Source organism: Eptatretus burgeri, chromosome 6 (genome assembly GCF_056783735.1).
Source record: "Eptatretus burgeri isolate ZD-2024b chromosome 6, Ebu_testis_v1, whole genome shotgun sequence".
Classification (NCBI taxonomy): Eukaryota; Metazoa; Chordata; class Myxini; order Myxiniformes; family Myxinidae; genus Eptatretus; species Eptatretus burgeri.
The window spans coordinates 113,772,948-113,789,217 of NC_140966.1; the positions used below are offsets into that span (position 1 = coordinate 113,772,948).

Here is a 16,270-nt window from a genome sequence, read left to right on the forward strand (position 1 = left end):
GGGCGGGCTTCAGATCTCGTGAAAGAAATGCGTGTAAACGTGTCTGGCGTTAAGAAAAAAGCTTCCCATAAGAGAGGGGATCTATCCTTTGCCCTTCTCAACACATCACATTTAACATCCCATTAGACATGGGGATGGGGCTAATCTGAACATGCATTTAAGGAAATAACTGTCTGAGGACCTGGATGTGTGGATACATTCATCAGACTGGATTCTGAAATCTGTAACAATATATATATATATATATATATATATATATATATATATATATATATATATATATATATATATATATATACATACATCAAAATATATCCCCTGGCATAAATCCCTTTGGCTCGATTATTTCCACAAGTTGTGGTTTGTTAGTTTTTTGCAGCATTATGGTTTGCCGATGCTGCTTCCCTGACTAATTTTACATGATGGAGGCCAAATCATATTTTGAATTTGGAAATTTGGGATTAACCCCACCTGGGGTTAATGCAACAGCTGAGCGGGATTTGAAATCAGGACCCAGGCATCCCAAGCCAACCACCATAACCATAAAGCCAACACCAGGCATGTATATATGAGAATCACAGGACTGGAATGACACTTTTTCGCTTTGCGGAACGCTGGCGGCAACACTTGCACGGGTATTCGACTCACGTTTATGGATATACTGCATCGTCGATTCATTAATAGCGGCCCACAAATGCTGCACTATCGCCTCTTGTCAACCATTCCAACAACTTCATTTTTTTCACATGGCATTGCAACCTTTCTCTGCCTTTTGGCACAACGAAGTTTGTCTATCGTTTTACGTTTGGACCCATTAAAAATGGTACATGAGAAACCAAAGAAAAAAGGCTCATAATGGGAGGTTATTGTACATGCGGATGCAAACGATGACTCATCTAAGCTCAAAACCCGCGATTAGCCAAAATGAAATCCCTCGATAACTAAATCGGAACAGAACAGGTTGCTGGCAATTGGTTGAAACGCGCGATATTTGAGGGTTTACTGCATATGCAATCAACATTGGGGGACACATGAAATATGTAACGATTTTTGGGATTTTACCCCAGGGTTCATGTCCCATGGGGTCATGGCTTTGGGTCATAGGGGTCAAAACGGCAAAAAAAATTTTTTTCTCAAAATCTGATATTGGGTCATTCCTCGTGTAATCTTTTGCCATCTTTCAACTTTGCTTTAGCTGAGAAGTGTGGGGAATTGCAGTGGCATGCCATCGACTTCACTCTTGTTAGAAATATATTTTATGAAATGGTATTTAATTTAAGAATGCACATACAATACATGCAGATCATTTGAACTTTAAATCCTTTTTCCTGTTGACAAATGTTAAAAAGAACCTAATTCCAGCTTTTCATTAATTAATGTATGAAAATGTGATTTTCTTAACCTTGTTTCACTTAGTCGCATTTTTCAAGAACGCATATACGATGTTAAGTGAGGACCAAGTGTAGTTTGAGTCGGAGAATTCCATTCAACCTTCTGAAAGCCTCAAATGTCGATTATGACCAATGAGAAAACCAAGAACAGCAGAGTAGATTTTGAGAAGATGGGCACCGATGTCATCACGAGGCAGTAAGATGGGGACAGTGCGGGATGTGTTTGGTATACATTATTTTGAGGCATGCACCAAATTGAGGCATTCTGCCATGAGTAGGCAGAGTCTGTGATGATGCAGTTTGAGACGAGGTTGGGGATACATATGCTAGAATGCTAGACGTTCTCAACAAACCTGATTAAAAAGGGCAAAACAAAGTTGTGGTTAAACTCGGTAAAACAAACAAGATTGAGCAGAACGGAGTTATTTGATGTATTCCTGGAAGGGAAGGATTGGGAGAATATAACCTGCAATTTAAGTTGACTGCAATATCAATGTGTATAACTGGAAATTATTGTCAACCAGTCCTGCCATTCTATGAATAACCATTACACCACGATACATGATGATTGGCGGAGAGGAGGAAGGGATGTGGTGGGAGTGTAGGAGTTAAAACAAAATCTACCACTTTTGCACATGTTACTAGATAATTCAGAGAACACAATAGCCTGCACAGTGTTCAAGTGTATAGTACTTAATTTTAATAAAATAACGATTTTAAAGAGAGATTGTTTTTTTTAATCCAGAAGAGTTGTGCTGTTGAAGCAGTCTCATACGCAACTATGTAACATGTCCAAGTACTACCAAACCGGAGGTTCTTAGAAGTATTAAAAAGGCAACTTGTGTTCTCTGTTTTTCAAGTGTATGATTCAATTTAAATTAAATAAAGATTGTAAAAGTCTTATTTAAAAATAATAATAATTTTGCGTTTACCGCCGGTGATTACATCACCCAACCTAACAGGTTACAGGAGCTATTCATGCCTGTTTGTATGTTGGTTCTTGATGATGACCTTAAAAACTGTTTGGAATGATTTCTCAATTTTGTTTGACTTCAAGGCAGAAGGAGCAAAAAATCATCTCGCTCCTCTCTATGCATGTGTGATTGGAACAAATTCAGAGCCAAAGTACTGTTAAACGGCAGGTTCGTTTTCCGATTAATGTTCCGAATTGTATTCAAAATATAACATTCAAATTAAAATAAGCTGTTCCTCAATCATAAACTTGACGTTTGCAGAGAGACAAACGAACGGACATCACCAATTGCTTAACCCCACTTTTTGCTTCATGTGCACGGGGTAATAAAGACATTGTCCCAAAGCACACTGTCATTGTAAAGCATACAGCACAATAACATTAGAGATATAACTAGTTTGCACCTACAAATCAAGGATGATTCATGGACCCCCTTTCCCATCCCTCCCACTCCAAGCAGCGTGTCCGGAGCATTCACCAAAACCGGTGAAGAGATGCTGAGGGGTGGGTGAAGAAGATACGATAAATGTGCTTGGGACCAACAAGGACAGGGAAAGTACCCTTGACTTAGTGTGGCACACCAAGCTTACTGGATGTTCAATTGAAGGATGAGAGACAGAAAGGAGGACATCCTGGACCAAATGATGGATGACTGCAGGGTGACATACATTGGCTGGAGAGCCAGCGATTTCCCATCACATCACCTTAACGTCACCAACAAACACTGTTTTTGTAAAAACCTCAAACATCACTTTCTGTGTTGAAGGAACAAACATTCAGGTACAATGGAAACTCACCTGAGATATCCTTTCTTGTAAAGAAAGAATACGATTCCAGGAATGAGTAAAAATAACCCAATCACCAGGATAGGGATTGCAATCTTCAAAGGGATTGGTAGCCCTGCAGATAAATAAATAAATAACACGTTGATGTCATCACACCTCAGGATATCAAATTCCAACATCAAGAACGTTTTAAAGAACAACAAAACAGGTGAGTGAACTTTCATACACCCTGACAAGGGTAGCAACACAAACAAATTACAATCTGAAAGGACATCACATGACACCTGTGACATCATTATTATTACAAGCAATCAAAATAATTTAACTTTCGAAGACGCGCACGTGCGGGCCGTGCACGAAATGTGCCATGGACCTTGTACGCGACATCGCGCGAACATGGCGCAGATGCCAAATTAACCCTTTGCGGCCTTCCAGGCTCGCCATTCATGTCTCCCGTCTGGATCGGTCCGCGTTTCAATTCATCGCATGCACTCACGCATGCCATTTCACTCATACTGCTCACACATTCCAACACACACTCCGGGACAATCACATTGGGGATTCGCATTACCACAAGAAATCCTGGGGTTTCCATACCCCCCAAGCTCTGCATGGACCCGTTTGCATCACTCACCCGCTCAACCTCGCACGGCCCGACCGGACTCACCTCGTCGCGATCTGCTTCGAGGGAGCTTACCATCTCCCCCTGTTCCTGAGGGAGATCAATCCGATACTCACGTTGGGTCCCAACACATTCTACCAGCTCACCCCATTGTCCCTCACTAACTCTATGTGTGTGTGCTCATCTTTAGTTTCATTCAATTCGTCCCCCTCTATTTCTTCTAGCTCCGTCACCTCATTTATTATTTCCGTTAATTCCTGGCTCTTCATTTCTGTGAATTTCTCCGTCTCCGTCACCTCCTTTGGTTCTTCTGTCGTCCCCTCGTGTCTCACCCTACACGTTTCGGTCTCCCCCTCAATTATCGTGGCGTCACTCGTCATCCCGACCTCACCCGTCTCCATCGCAGACCGAACACAATTTGCACTCCCTCTGGCCAGTTCGGTCGCTCCGCCACGTGGTGCCGCCATTATGCCCTTCATCCCATCCAAGCTCGCCCTCATTGCCTCTTACCCCGCCTGCAGGCCCAACCCCATGCTCTGCATTTCCACTCGCTGCGTTCGCAATATCACCCCTCAGTTCCTGCGTGTTCGCCTCCATCTTGTTTTGCATTCCCTGCATTTCTTCTTTCATTTCATTCCTATTCACATCCATTTTGCAATCCATGCTTTGCGCATTCGTTTTTAAATCCTCACTCATTGCTCGTCTTAGCATCTCCACCATCTGGTTCATGGCAAGTGGCAGAGCCGATCCGCCAATCTGGTATGTGGAACCGGCCGGGGTCGGGGAGGAAATTTGACGGAAAGGGGGGGGGGTGTCATACGCCGCCCCTGCGCCCATTACTACCCCTAAGTTTGGTTGCGGGGGCATGTCTTCTTGCATGGGGGTGTCCTGGACCATGGATTCCTCTAAACCTACCATTATCTCTACACCCACCTGCTTCAGCTCATCTTGGTTCGCCATGTTGTGTTCAATTTAATTTTAAAATACTCAGGGTTGCTCCCTACACCCCTGGTCCGAATCCCGTGAATTTCTCCAGAGGCGGAGGGGTTCGAAACCCGCTCCTGACACCAATTGTTGTGGGGCCGGGTCTCAGTGGCGAGCACGACTGCGAGATGGAGCAGTAGAGTCGGCTCCACCGAACACCCAGAATTTAGGTCGCACCCTTCAGATATATCTGAAAGATCATGGGTCCCTTATCGGAGCGAAGATCACCAATAGGTCGACCACGTGAGTTAGGGTCGATTGCCAATTCAATACACCTAAATACCCATGTCGTCCAAACTACTGGGGAAATTCACCCTCGGCAGGATCTGCGCGATCCGGGCTGTTACCGAGCCGGATCTGAGTCGTACCCCATGCGGAGAGAACCAGAATCCTGCCGGGCCGATTGCATGATTACGGCAGCAATGAGGCCTCCTAATTTCCGTTCGCAGCACGGCAAACCAATGATAGAAAGGACAAGGACGAGCTGGGACATTCAACAAGAGGGGAATTTATTAACAATAGTCGGGGGACGAGGGGAGCACGTAAGGGAAGAGTTATCCGACTAAGAAATGTAAATAATGTCCAACAAGAGCACTTAACAATTCTACTTAGACAAGACAGGCCCACACACAGACACACACACACACACACACAGATAACCAGAAATGGACCCCATCGGGTCTTTGTTGAAGGTTTCCAGCTCGAGGGAAGATGAGCTGGAGACCAGTGCTATCTTGGACCTGTCCACCTCGTGTGGTCTTCGACGTTCTGGATCGGCGGGACTCAAACCCACAACAACGATGCCACTCCAAGTACCAAGGATGGAGGATGAAGGACGGACGCCAACCAGCGCGAGGGATGACAGGGCAGAGAGCGCCAGCAGGCCAGGCGATGCGATCTGAAACAATCCTGCAGGCAAACCACAACTGCTCCCAGTCGGATCGTGCCGAACAATTATTCACTCCCCGTTCAGGGGGGAGGGGACTCCCTCTCGTAACCCGCCCCACCCTTACTGGACGGTTTTGGCGCACGATCCGCTCATTGCCCCTGTGATTGGCCAAAAGGGGCACCAAGTCCGCTGATTGGACCGGGGGGGGGGGGCGTGGCAGGCATCACGGCGGACCGCCCCCCAAACAAGAAGATGAGTAATATTGTCCTCCGTTGGCTCCCATTGACCGAACGATGGCAAACTCGCTCGCATCTCTCTGATTGGTCGAGACGCCACGTCCTTTATTGCACTCCGCCCACCGTGAGCCTTGTGGCATCAGGATGGAGCGAGACGGTGTTGTTGTTGTTGTAAATGTAAAAGAAAACCCTGACGATCAAAATAACTCCGCAGCGCACAAACATTTAATCACCCATTAGACACAGGGATGGATTCTAACTATACACATATACTTAACGAAATAACTGAGCTACAGGGACCTGTCTGTTGTGTGCTCATGGCTGCCAGATTCATAACAATATTAACATCCTTTATTTCATCAGGATTTACATATTTAGGGTTGTTGAAAAAAATATAAATTTCTCCTTGCATATTACAGATGGTCTTATCTTTTCTTTCGAAAGCTTGATCCAAAAGGTTTTTCTTTTTTGATACTTTTTCTTGTTTCATTGCTTTTCTAGTTTTGAATATATTTCCAAAAGGAGAGGATAAACGTTTGTTAGAGCTGCTTTAATTGATGTTCTTCCAGATATACTAAAAGCCCTTCCACTGAAGGAAATTGAAGAACTCATATTATTCACCATCATTGTTTTTATCCAATAGTTGTTATATTTATCTTTATTCAATTTTACATCCTCGACATATTTCTCAGTATCTTTTACAAATGAAGAGATTGATTGAAACTTGTCTTTTGTGTCTTGATACATTCTATTTTTGAAGTGAAATAAATTGGGGGATAAAATAATTTTAAGCACACATTCACTGATGAATTAAACGGAATTTTCATCAAGAAAAGTTTATTTTAAGCAAAGTTTTGTATTATAAATATGGTGAATACAACGTACTGCGATGTTTGTAATCATGAATATAAATGTTATAAAAAACACCTTCAAACCAACAAACACACATTCAATCTTTTCAGACAAATATCTCCACTTGACCAAGAAACAAAATATTGTGATAGATGTGATAATGATTTTTTTTTTAATTATAATAAACACCATCAATCATGCAAACACAAGAACAATGAAAAAGGGAAGGTGCCACTAAATTCTCCATTGAAAACACTGATGAGGCATTTAAAGGACACATAAAAATAAGATTGTTTCGCTTTCAAGACCCTGGACCATCTTCAATCATTGAAACTGTTGATATGGTAAAACAAAGTATTGAAACTGTAATTAAAAACACATTAAGTGAAATGAAAACTTTTAAGTTTTATATGGGAGTAAAATTGAATAAGGTAAGAGAAGGTGATGAAACTACTCCCTATATGAGGACAAACCCTCACTTTATCTCATTTCAAGATTTTGTAAGATGTGATGTTTCCGATGAACTCCAAAGACAAGAACAACATGTTGATAACACTGTAGTGGGTAGTGGGTTTGCTATGACAAAAATAATCTTTTTAGATATACACATCTTAAAATCAGATCTTCTTCAAGCTTCTTCTTATATTGATTTATCAAAAGAGATAAAACTTAAGAAAGCGGTTGTTAATATTCAAAACAAAGATAATAAATGTTTTCTATGGTCTGTTCTTGCTCACTTACCTCCTCCACAATGGAATCCTGAAAGGGTTGAACATTATAAGAAATACGAGAATACATTAAATGTTAAAGATTTTAAGTTTCCAATGTCATTGAGAGATATTCCTAAATTTGAGGAAATGAATAATCTATCTGTTAATGTATATGGATTAACGGATACAAACAAAGTTCAGATATTAAAAATTTCAAACAACTATAAAAATGATGAAACACACATTGACCTTCTCTACTTTACTTCAAAGGAAAAAAACATTATGCTTTCATCAAAAATTTATCAAGATTAACCAAATCACAACGATATAAGAGAAAAGGTAAAATGTATCCTTGTAAAAGATGTCTCAACTCCTTTCCCACAAAATAACAATTAAATCAACATTCAAAATATTGTGGTAATCAGAAATCAACCATCATCAATTTACCAAAAGCAGGTTCAACATATCATTCAAAGATTTTGACAAATATATAAAACATCCATTTGTGATATATGCTGATTTTGAAAGTATCCTTGAAAAGATAGATACTGTTTCTCCAAATCCAAATAAATCATACACAAATAAATATCAAAAACATACTCCTTGTGGTTCCTGTTATTATATCAAATCATCTGTTGGTGATGAATACAACAAGTTAGAACTTTATAGAGGAGAAGATGCCTCAGGGGAGTTTGTCCCACCCCCCACCCGACGATTGGAAAAAGACTATTTTAGACGAAGAGAAATAATGGTTGAAACCTAAAAACGAATGTCATTAACAAAGGGAGAAAAATAAAATAAATGACCGTTTTTACAGCCATTTTTCCCTGCTGTGCAGGGGTTGGGCTTTTTCTTGAGGCAATGTTTTATGGCCGGATGCCCTTCCTGACGCCAACCCTGGTCGCCTCTTACGACACACAGGGATATGGTACACCTATTCTAACCGGGGCATACACCGGGACCAGTACACTGGTACTCATTTCGACGACCTCGGAAGGATGACAGGCTGAGTCAACCCCCTGGTGTTAATTCAGCAGCCAACGGGGCTTGAACTCAGGACCCTGGGATCACAAGCCACTGCCCGAACCACTGCGCCAACACCAGGCTTCATTAACAAAGGGAGAGAAAAAGGAATTTAGAAAACGGTATCTGTCATATTTGTGAGGAGAAAATTGATGGAGAGGTCAAGGTTAGGGATCACTGTCATCTTACTGGTAAATATTGAGGTCCAGCTCATTCCCGTTGTTATCTTAATCACAAGCCCCCAAACTTTATTCCTGTCTTTCTTCACAACAACGCTCACTATGACACACATCCATTTATGAATGAACTTTCAAAGACATCTGGAGATATTTCTGCCATTCCTAACACAGATCAAAAATACATCTCATTCACAAAAACAATTCATACATCCCCCATAACCCATATCAGATTTCTTGACACATACAAGTTTATGGCAAGTCCATTTTCTAACTTAGCATCAAATATTAACAACTTACCGAATCTTAAATCACATTTCTCAAATCAAGAAGAGATTGATATCTTATCACAAAAGGGAATATATTACCGTATGACTATATGGATTCATTTGAGAAGTTCAAAGAAACACAACTTCCTTCAAGGCAAAGTTTCTATGGCAAGTTAAATAAAACTCATATTTCCAATAGAGATTATACACAAGCTAAAAAGGTTTGGGAGAAGTTTAATAGAAAGAATCTTGGAGAATATCATGATTTGTATCTTAAAACTGATGTATTGTTATTGGCTGATGTATATGAAACTTTCAGAACAGTCTGTCTTAATAAAAATTCTTATGGATTAGACTGCTCACTATTATACAGCCCTAGGTTTGGTTTGCAGTGCAATATTAAAAATGGCAAAACAGAATTTGGAATTAATCAGTGATATAGATATGCTTTTAATGATAGTGAAGGCTAAAAGAGGAGGAATATCTCAAGTATGTTCCAAGAGATATGCCAAAGCAAATAACAAATATCTTCCTGATTATAAAAGAATGAGGACAACTCTGACCTGATGTATTATGATGTGAACAATTTGTATGGGTGGGCTATGTCTCAATCTTGACCTCATGGAAAACTTAAATGGGTTAAAGAAAAACATTATGAAAAAGTTTTTCAACACATTGTTGTCTCCTCTCAAAAAGAATTGGATGAAGCTGAAGTTAGATATAATTTTGAGGTTGATTTAAGATATCCAGAAGAACGTCATCACAAACATAAAGACCGACCTTATGCCCCTGATAAAGAAAGTCCAGGAAAAGAATGGTTAAGTGATTACCAACAGTCATTTAATATAAAAGGTAAATCTCCAGAAAAAGTACTTACTCCATTAAATGATAAAGAAAGTTATGTTTTGCATCAAAGGAACTTGAGACAATATTTATCTGCTGGGTTGAGAGTGAGAAAAATTCATCAGATTTTGAAATTTAAACAAAGTCACTGGTTAAAGAAGTATATTGATTTTAATACAAAAAGGAGAACTAAAGCAAAAATAGATTTTGAGAAGGACTTTTATCTATTAATGAATAATGCTTTATTTCGAAACACTATGGAAAATGTTTGGAATCGACAAAACAAAAGACTTGCTACATCTTGGAAACAGGCTTCAAAGTTAATTAATAGACCAAGTTTTGAGCGAACGGAGGTGTTTTCAGAGAACTTTTGTGCTATTCATTTGAAAAAAAGAGAGTATTGAAATGGATAAACCTATTTATATAGGAACATCAATTCTTGACTTGTCAAAGTTGTTGATGTATGACTATTACTATAATAATTTAAAATCAAAGTATAAGGATAATGTGCCATTGTCATATATGGATATAGATAGTTTTATATTTGAAATTAAGACAAGTGATGTATATGAGGATATGATTGATAATATTGATATATATGATACAAGTAATTATAAGTCAGGTGATGTGTTGTTTTCATTAAAGAATAAAAAGGTTATTGGCAAGTTTAAAGGTGAATTTGGTGGGAAGGACATGAGTGAATTTATAGGATTGAGATCAAAGTCTTATGCTTTTACGTATATTGATAATAATAACATTGAAAGGTGTGATAAGAAGCTAAAGGGAATAAAGAAAAATATAATTAAGGAAACAATAAACTTTAAACATTATTACAACTGTTTAACCTTAAAGAAGGAAGAGTAGAGAAAAATGAATACAATAAGAAGTTATAAACATCAATTATATACAGAAGAGATAAATAAGAAAACATTAGGAGCTTTTGATAATAAAAGATATATTTTAGAGAATGGAATCAATAATCTCCCTTATGGTTATAAGTATAAGTGTTAAGATGTTGGGTTGGGAATTTTAACAGGCTACCGCCATCTTTTTAATGATTTATAAATGATAGAATCAAGCAATAACCAAACCAAAGAGTGGAGATGTAATCAGCCTTGGTATTTAAATGGGAAACATAAAGAATGTGAGAAATATCAAATAAGTCTTATTGAAGAAATAACTGGGGTAAAAGTAGATAAAACAAATAAGCGAATAAATTAAATCACAAATAAGTTGGAGGATGTAAGGAAAAAAAATATATCCTTGAATGGACTGAAAACTTTGATGGTTATCAATTGAACAATGGAAAAACAATTTACTCCAATCTCAAAATGATATGTGGCTCAGGAGGTGGTCAAATAAGAGCATTAAGAGAAGTTTATCATTTCATCTCTGCTCTACAAAAATACTTAAACCAAGAACTAAGTTCCAAAGTAATCTTTGTGAATATACTCGATGGTGATGAATGTTATAAGAAAATTAAGTTATTCCCTAAATGACTCTATGGATTCATTTTAGAAGTTCAAAGAAACACAACTTCCTTCAAGACATGAAACTTGAGAAAGAAACTTCAACACAACTTCATGGACAAATATTCGTTGGTTCGCTCTTTGAGTATTATGAAAATATGAAAGGGAAGAAGTGCTTTAATCAGTAAGTATCAATTTTAAATTTGCTTGTATAGTATGAGAGGGAAGGGGGTAGGTGGGGAGAAAATCAGTCTCCTATTTTACATTTGCTTGTATGGGAGAGGGAGGAAATCAGTCTCCTATTTTGGGCTTTTGGGGCTTGAGTCAGAAAGTTTTTCCCTTTCCCCCCATTCATTTGAATGGGTGCCTCAGGAACCCCATTTATCCTCTACTCTTGATATTGTCACCCAACTAACTCATCCATCTAGTTTTGTCATAACTCATCTACAACTCTTCGAAATATCATGCCAAATATTGTTTCTGTCCCAATCTCTCAATGGTGGAGAATCACATTAAAAATCTCGCATTTGGATCCTGATATTCATCATAATCAAATAAATCTGTCCGTGTCACACACCCAACCTGTTCACCAAGGTTTTTTTTTCTGAATCCATCATTAACTTTTTTAGATATTGTGTTATATACAGTATAGTTTTTGCCTCTTCACTCAATAGTCAAGAATCACTTTAAAAATTGTCGTATTCGGATCTCGATATTCACCAAAATCTAATCAATTTGTCCTTGTCACACACCCAACCTGTCCACCAAATTTTGTCCGAATCCATCCACAACTTTTTGAGATATCCTGCTCACAGACAAACAAGAGAGGTGTCGTGCATAGCTCATGAAATCCAAATAAACAATAGTTGCCATGGAAACAGCAATTTGGTAATTTTTACTACGTAATTGATAGACATTCATAGGGGTCAACCAAGAATTCCCCTCAATGAGGGTTCACCGTCCACCCATGTTTTTCATTTTTACACATAATAAATGCATAGACATCAAGTGAATGAATTGAAAATAGATGATTTATGTGACCTTGACCTGTGACCTTTTGGCCTACTGACCTAAAAAACACAAGAGGCTTCCAATGTGTCACTACCTCTATCAGGTAGTGAAGTATCATGAAGATCAGAGCAAAAATTTGATCTGTAGACAATTGTCCTACAAACAACTAAACAGACCAGACCAACCAATATACATACTTGCGAATAACAGACCAGACCAACCAATATACTTGCGAATCTTCAATTTCACAAGTAACATACAGATGGGGGTGAAAACATAACCTCCGTCCACCTTTGGTAGTGGAGGTAATGATATAATGGATGATTACAAATACACAAAGGAATGAAAGAGAAAAAAGAAATAAATGTGCAACGTTCTCACCTGGGTAGGGAATCAAAGATAATATGACGATCTTTTCCATTGGTTTCTCTCCTTGTACATCGTAACTACATGTGTATGTTCCAATGTCCCCCAAGTGAATGGGGTAAATGATTATAGACCCATCTCTTTTCCCATTTGATTCCACAAACTTGATCCGGGCATCAGGTAGGTGGTCTTCACCTGTTGAACGTTCAGCTTTTACATCTCCAGATGATTGATTTGCCCATTTCACGCTGTTGACCTCACGGCTACCAGAATAAATGCACTCCAACACAGCTACGCCTCCGTAATATGCAGACACATTTTTGTCTGCAGTAATGAGATCGGATCCTCCTGAGGTTGGTAAATGGACACAGAAAAAGAGCACTTTGAGTTTTAGAGAAAAAGAATACTTTGGAGTTTCAGAGAAAAAGAACACTTTGGAGTTTTAGATAAAAAGAACACTTTGGAATTTTAGATAAAAAGAACACTTTGGAGTTTTCGAGAAAAAGAACATTTTGGAGTTTTAGCAAGAAAGAACACTTTGGAGTTTTAGAAAAAAATAATACTTTGAAGTTTTAGAGAAAAAAATAATACTTTGGAGTTTTAGATAGAAAGAACACTTTGGAGTTTTAGATAGAAAGAACACTTTGGAGTTTTAGATAAAAAATAATACTTTGGAATTTTAGATAAAAAGAACACTTTGGAGTTTTGGAGAAAAAGAACATTTTGGAGTTTTAGAGAGAAAGAACACTTTGGAGTTTTAGAGAAAAATAATACTTTGGAGTTTTAGATAAAAAGAACACTTTGGAGTTTTAGATAAAAAATAATACTTTGGAATTTTAGATAAAAAGAACACTTTGGAGTTTCAGAGAGAAAGAACACTTTGGAGTTTTCAAGAAAAAGAATACTTTGGAGTTTTAGAGTGAAAGAACACTTTGGAGCTTTAGAGAAAAATTATACTTTGGAGTTTTAGAGAGAAAGAACACTTTGGAGTTTAAGATAAAAAGAACACTCTGGAGTTTTAGAGAGAAAGAACACTTTGGAGTTTTAGAGAAAATAATACTTTGGAGTTTTAGATAAAAAGAACACTTTGGAGATTTAGAGAGAAGGAACACTTTGGAGTTTTGGAGAAAAATAATACTTTGGAGTTTTAGAGAGAAAGAACACTTTGGAGTTTTTGATAAAAAGAACACTTTGGAGTTTTAGAGGAAAATAATACTTTGGAGTTTTAGTGAGAAAGAACACTTTGTAGTTTTAGAGAGAAAGAACACTTTGGAGTTTGATGATATCATGCAGCACCTGGAGATGGAATAGGAAGGGGCAATGTACAATAAATATTCTTGAGTGGCCCAGTCAAAGTCCTGACTCAAACCTCATTGAACATTTATGGTGAGACTTGAAGATTGCAGTCCACTGACGACCCCCTTCAAATTTGGCAGAACTAGAGCAATTTTCACTTGAAGAATGGGCAAAGATTTCACCATCTCATTGTGCAAAGCTGGTGGAGACCCAAAAAGGACTCATCGCAGTAATTGCTGCAAAAGATTCCACCAAGTACGGCCGTAAGGGGCTGAATACTTTTGCAACCAGTGAATTTTGATTTGTATATGTTTTGTGCAGGTATTCCTGACATGTAACGTGTTCAACGATAAGTCTGTCACAGTGTTTAGTTTGATCTCTTCAGTTTGGAATACAAAAGTTCATTTGGAAAAAACTGTTTCTACAAAGTTTGTAATTCATTTAATTGTGGCATTATTGAGAGGGGTGATTGCTTTTACAGGCCACTGTATTTCGTGTTTTATCACCATGGTAACCAATAAGTTTAGAATAATAAAAGTTTCTCTTTGTAATGATGATCATTAAAGGACAAATACGGAATGTTTAATGAATGTAAGGTGGTTAATCAAACAAACAATACGAAGAAAATCTCAGCACAAACTCATTAAGTTCACCAGATGTAAACTCCCAGCAGATCACATGACACCTCGTTTGATAACAATCATCATTGCAACAATGCACACACCTGCATCGTCTCGTCATTTTGCTCCTTTGCACTCTTGGTAAGTAAACCTATTATTTGTTATTTTGTATCGTTATTCTTCTTTATTTGAGGGCACAATTATTCCCATGCTATTGTGGTGTTGGCCAATGGAAGTTTTTGGGACAAGTCTTTCATGAACTGGGCTGGACAGTCCTGGCAATTGACCAAGTAGTTAGAGCAGGAATTCGTAATTTGTTCAGGGCTCCAGTGATAACTTGCCTGTTCTTCAATAACAAATAAGGCAATATAAGTAAATAAAATACAAATGGATATTCTTTCCAGGTTGACATAAAGTGTCATACCTGCACTCTGACTGTCCACACTGTTCATCGCAAATGTCTCTGCACTCATCGTCACCATCGCAGTCCCAGAGGCTGTGGAGACAATGGTCATCATCACATTTAAACTAATCTTCCTTGCAATCCCAGGAGGCACACATATATAATGTGACTCAACCATCCACTTATACATGTGACACTTTTTGGACTTTCACCATGGCTAACAACACAGAACGTCTTCGTGACACATACAGGGTGGCACAAAAGTCATGAGCCACAGGGTTAATCTACATCTAATATGTAAACAGGGGTTCACATGACTGGTACTCAGGTACTCAAGCACGGTAAAAACAAAAAATAAACTAAATGCGTACTTCAAAGATGCTTCAAAAGCTCAAAAGCGTATGAGCACAACAGAGGTGGAAGGTTTTCTCAGCTAGTGTAGGCAAGATTCTTCCGGAATAATTCTGATACATTGATATACTGTACTGTGATTTCAAAATTTAAATGCACAAAATTAAGTTTATAAATGATAACATCATTATATTACTAAAACTCTCATATTGTATGTATGTATGTATGTATGTTCCCAAAAATACAGCCAAAACAGTACACGACAGTGCAAAATTTTTAGGGCCACCTTACTCACCATTCACCTGCAGTGTGCAGTATCAAGTTTTGTTCAAATCGGGCAACGAAAAAAAATATTAAAAAATCAATTCCTGATTCAGTCAAGTACTCTTCGGGAGTATTTGATCATGCAAACAACCTCAGTGGTATAGTTCACTGGAGCTATCTGTTTTTTTTCTTGAAATGATTTTTTTTTCATCAACCGCTGTCATAACGGGAACCCAACGGGTTCACGGGTCGTCTAGTTATAGTTAAAGTTCTGTCATAACTTATAAGAAAAAAAAATAGACCAAAGGAGAACACATGAGTGAAGAGGAAGAAGAGGAGGTATTCTCAGTTAGTGCAGGTAGAATTGTTCCGTCATAATTCTGATAAGTGATGCACTGTGATTCCAAAATTAAATTTATAATTTACAAGTTATATTGTAGGTTTATAACTTATTAGATCAAAAAAAAAAAACATAGATCTAAGGAGAACACATGGGCCAGGAGGAAGAAGAGGAGGTTCAGGAGTGTCCAGAATGAAAAAAATGCACAGCATGCGAGTGTCTTGTTTGGAGCGGACATTCTGTGAGGGCGCTTACAGAGGAGTAAGATGCACACTAGGCTGAGAGGCACTGAAATAAAGAATCAGAGTTCCACTTGGAAAAGCAGATGAGCACGCTTGAAGCTGACATTTTATTTTTTGTCATGAGATCTCAACCATTTCTCCTGGTACTCATTGGA

General features: G+C 38.3%; 1 protein-coding gene across 3 annotated transcripts in view; it reads right to left on the reverse strand.

Annotated features, from left to right (window-relative positions):
- LOC147025658 (scavenger receptor cysteine-rich domain-containing protein DMBT1-like) overlaps positions 1-16,270 on the reverse strand; it is a 74,463-nt gene that overhangs the window by 25,120 nt on the left and 33,073 nt on the right. For all 3 annotated transcript variants that reach the window (XR_015059624.1, XM_085886868.1, XM_085886867.1), the window contains exons 5-7: positions 14,940-15,011; positions 12,615-12,947; positions 3,162-3,264 (exon numbers count right to left, since the gene is read on the reverse strand). Coding sequence is in view for 2 of the 3 variants with exons in the window: in XM_085886868.1 (XP_085742994.1) it covers positions 3,162-3,264; positions 12,615-12,947; positions 14,940-15,011 (508 nt within the window). In the remaining variant the exon portion in view is untranslated. The remainder of the gene's footprint in view (positions 1-3,161; positions 3,265-12,614; positions 12,948-14,939; positions 15,012-16,270) is intronic.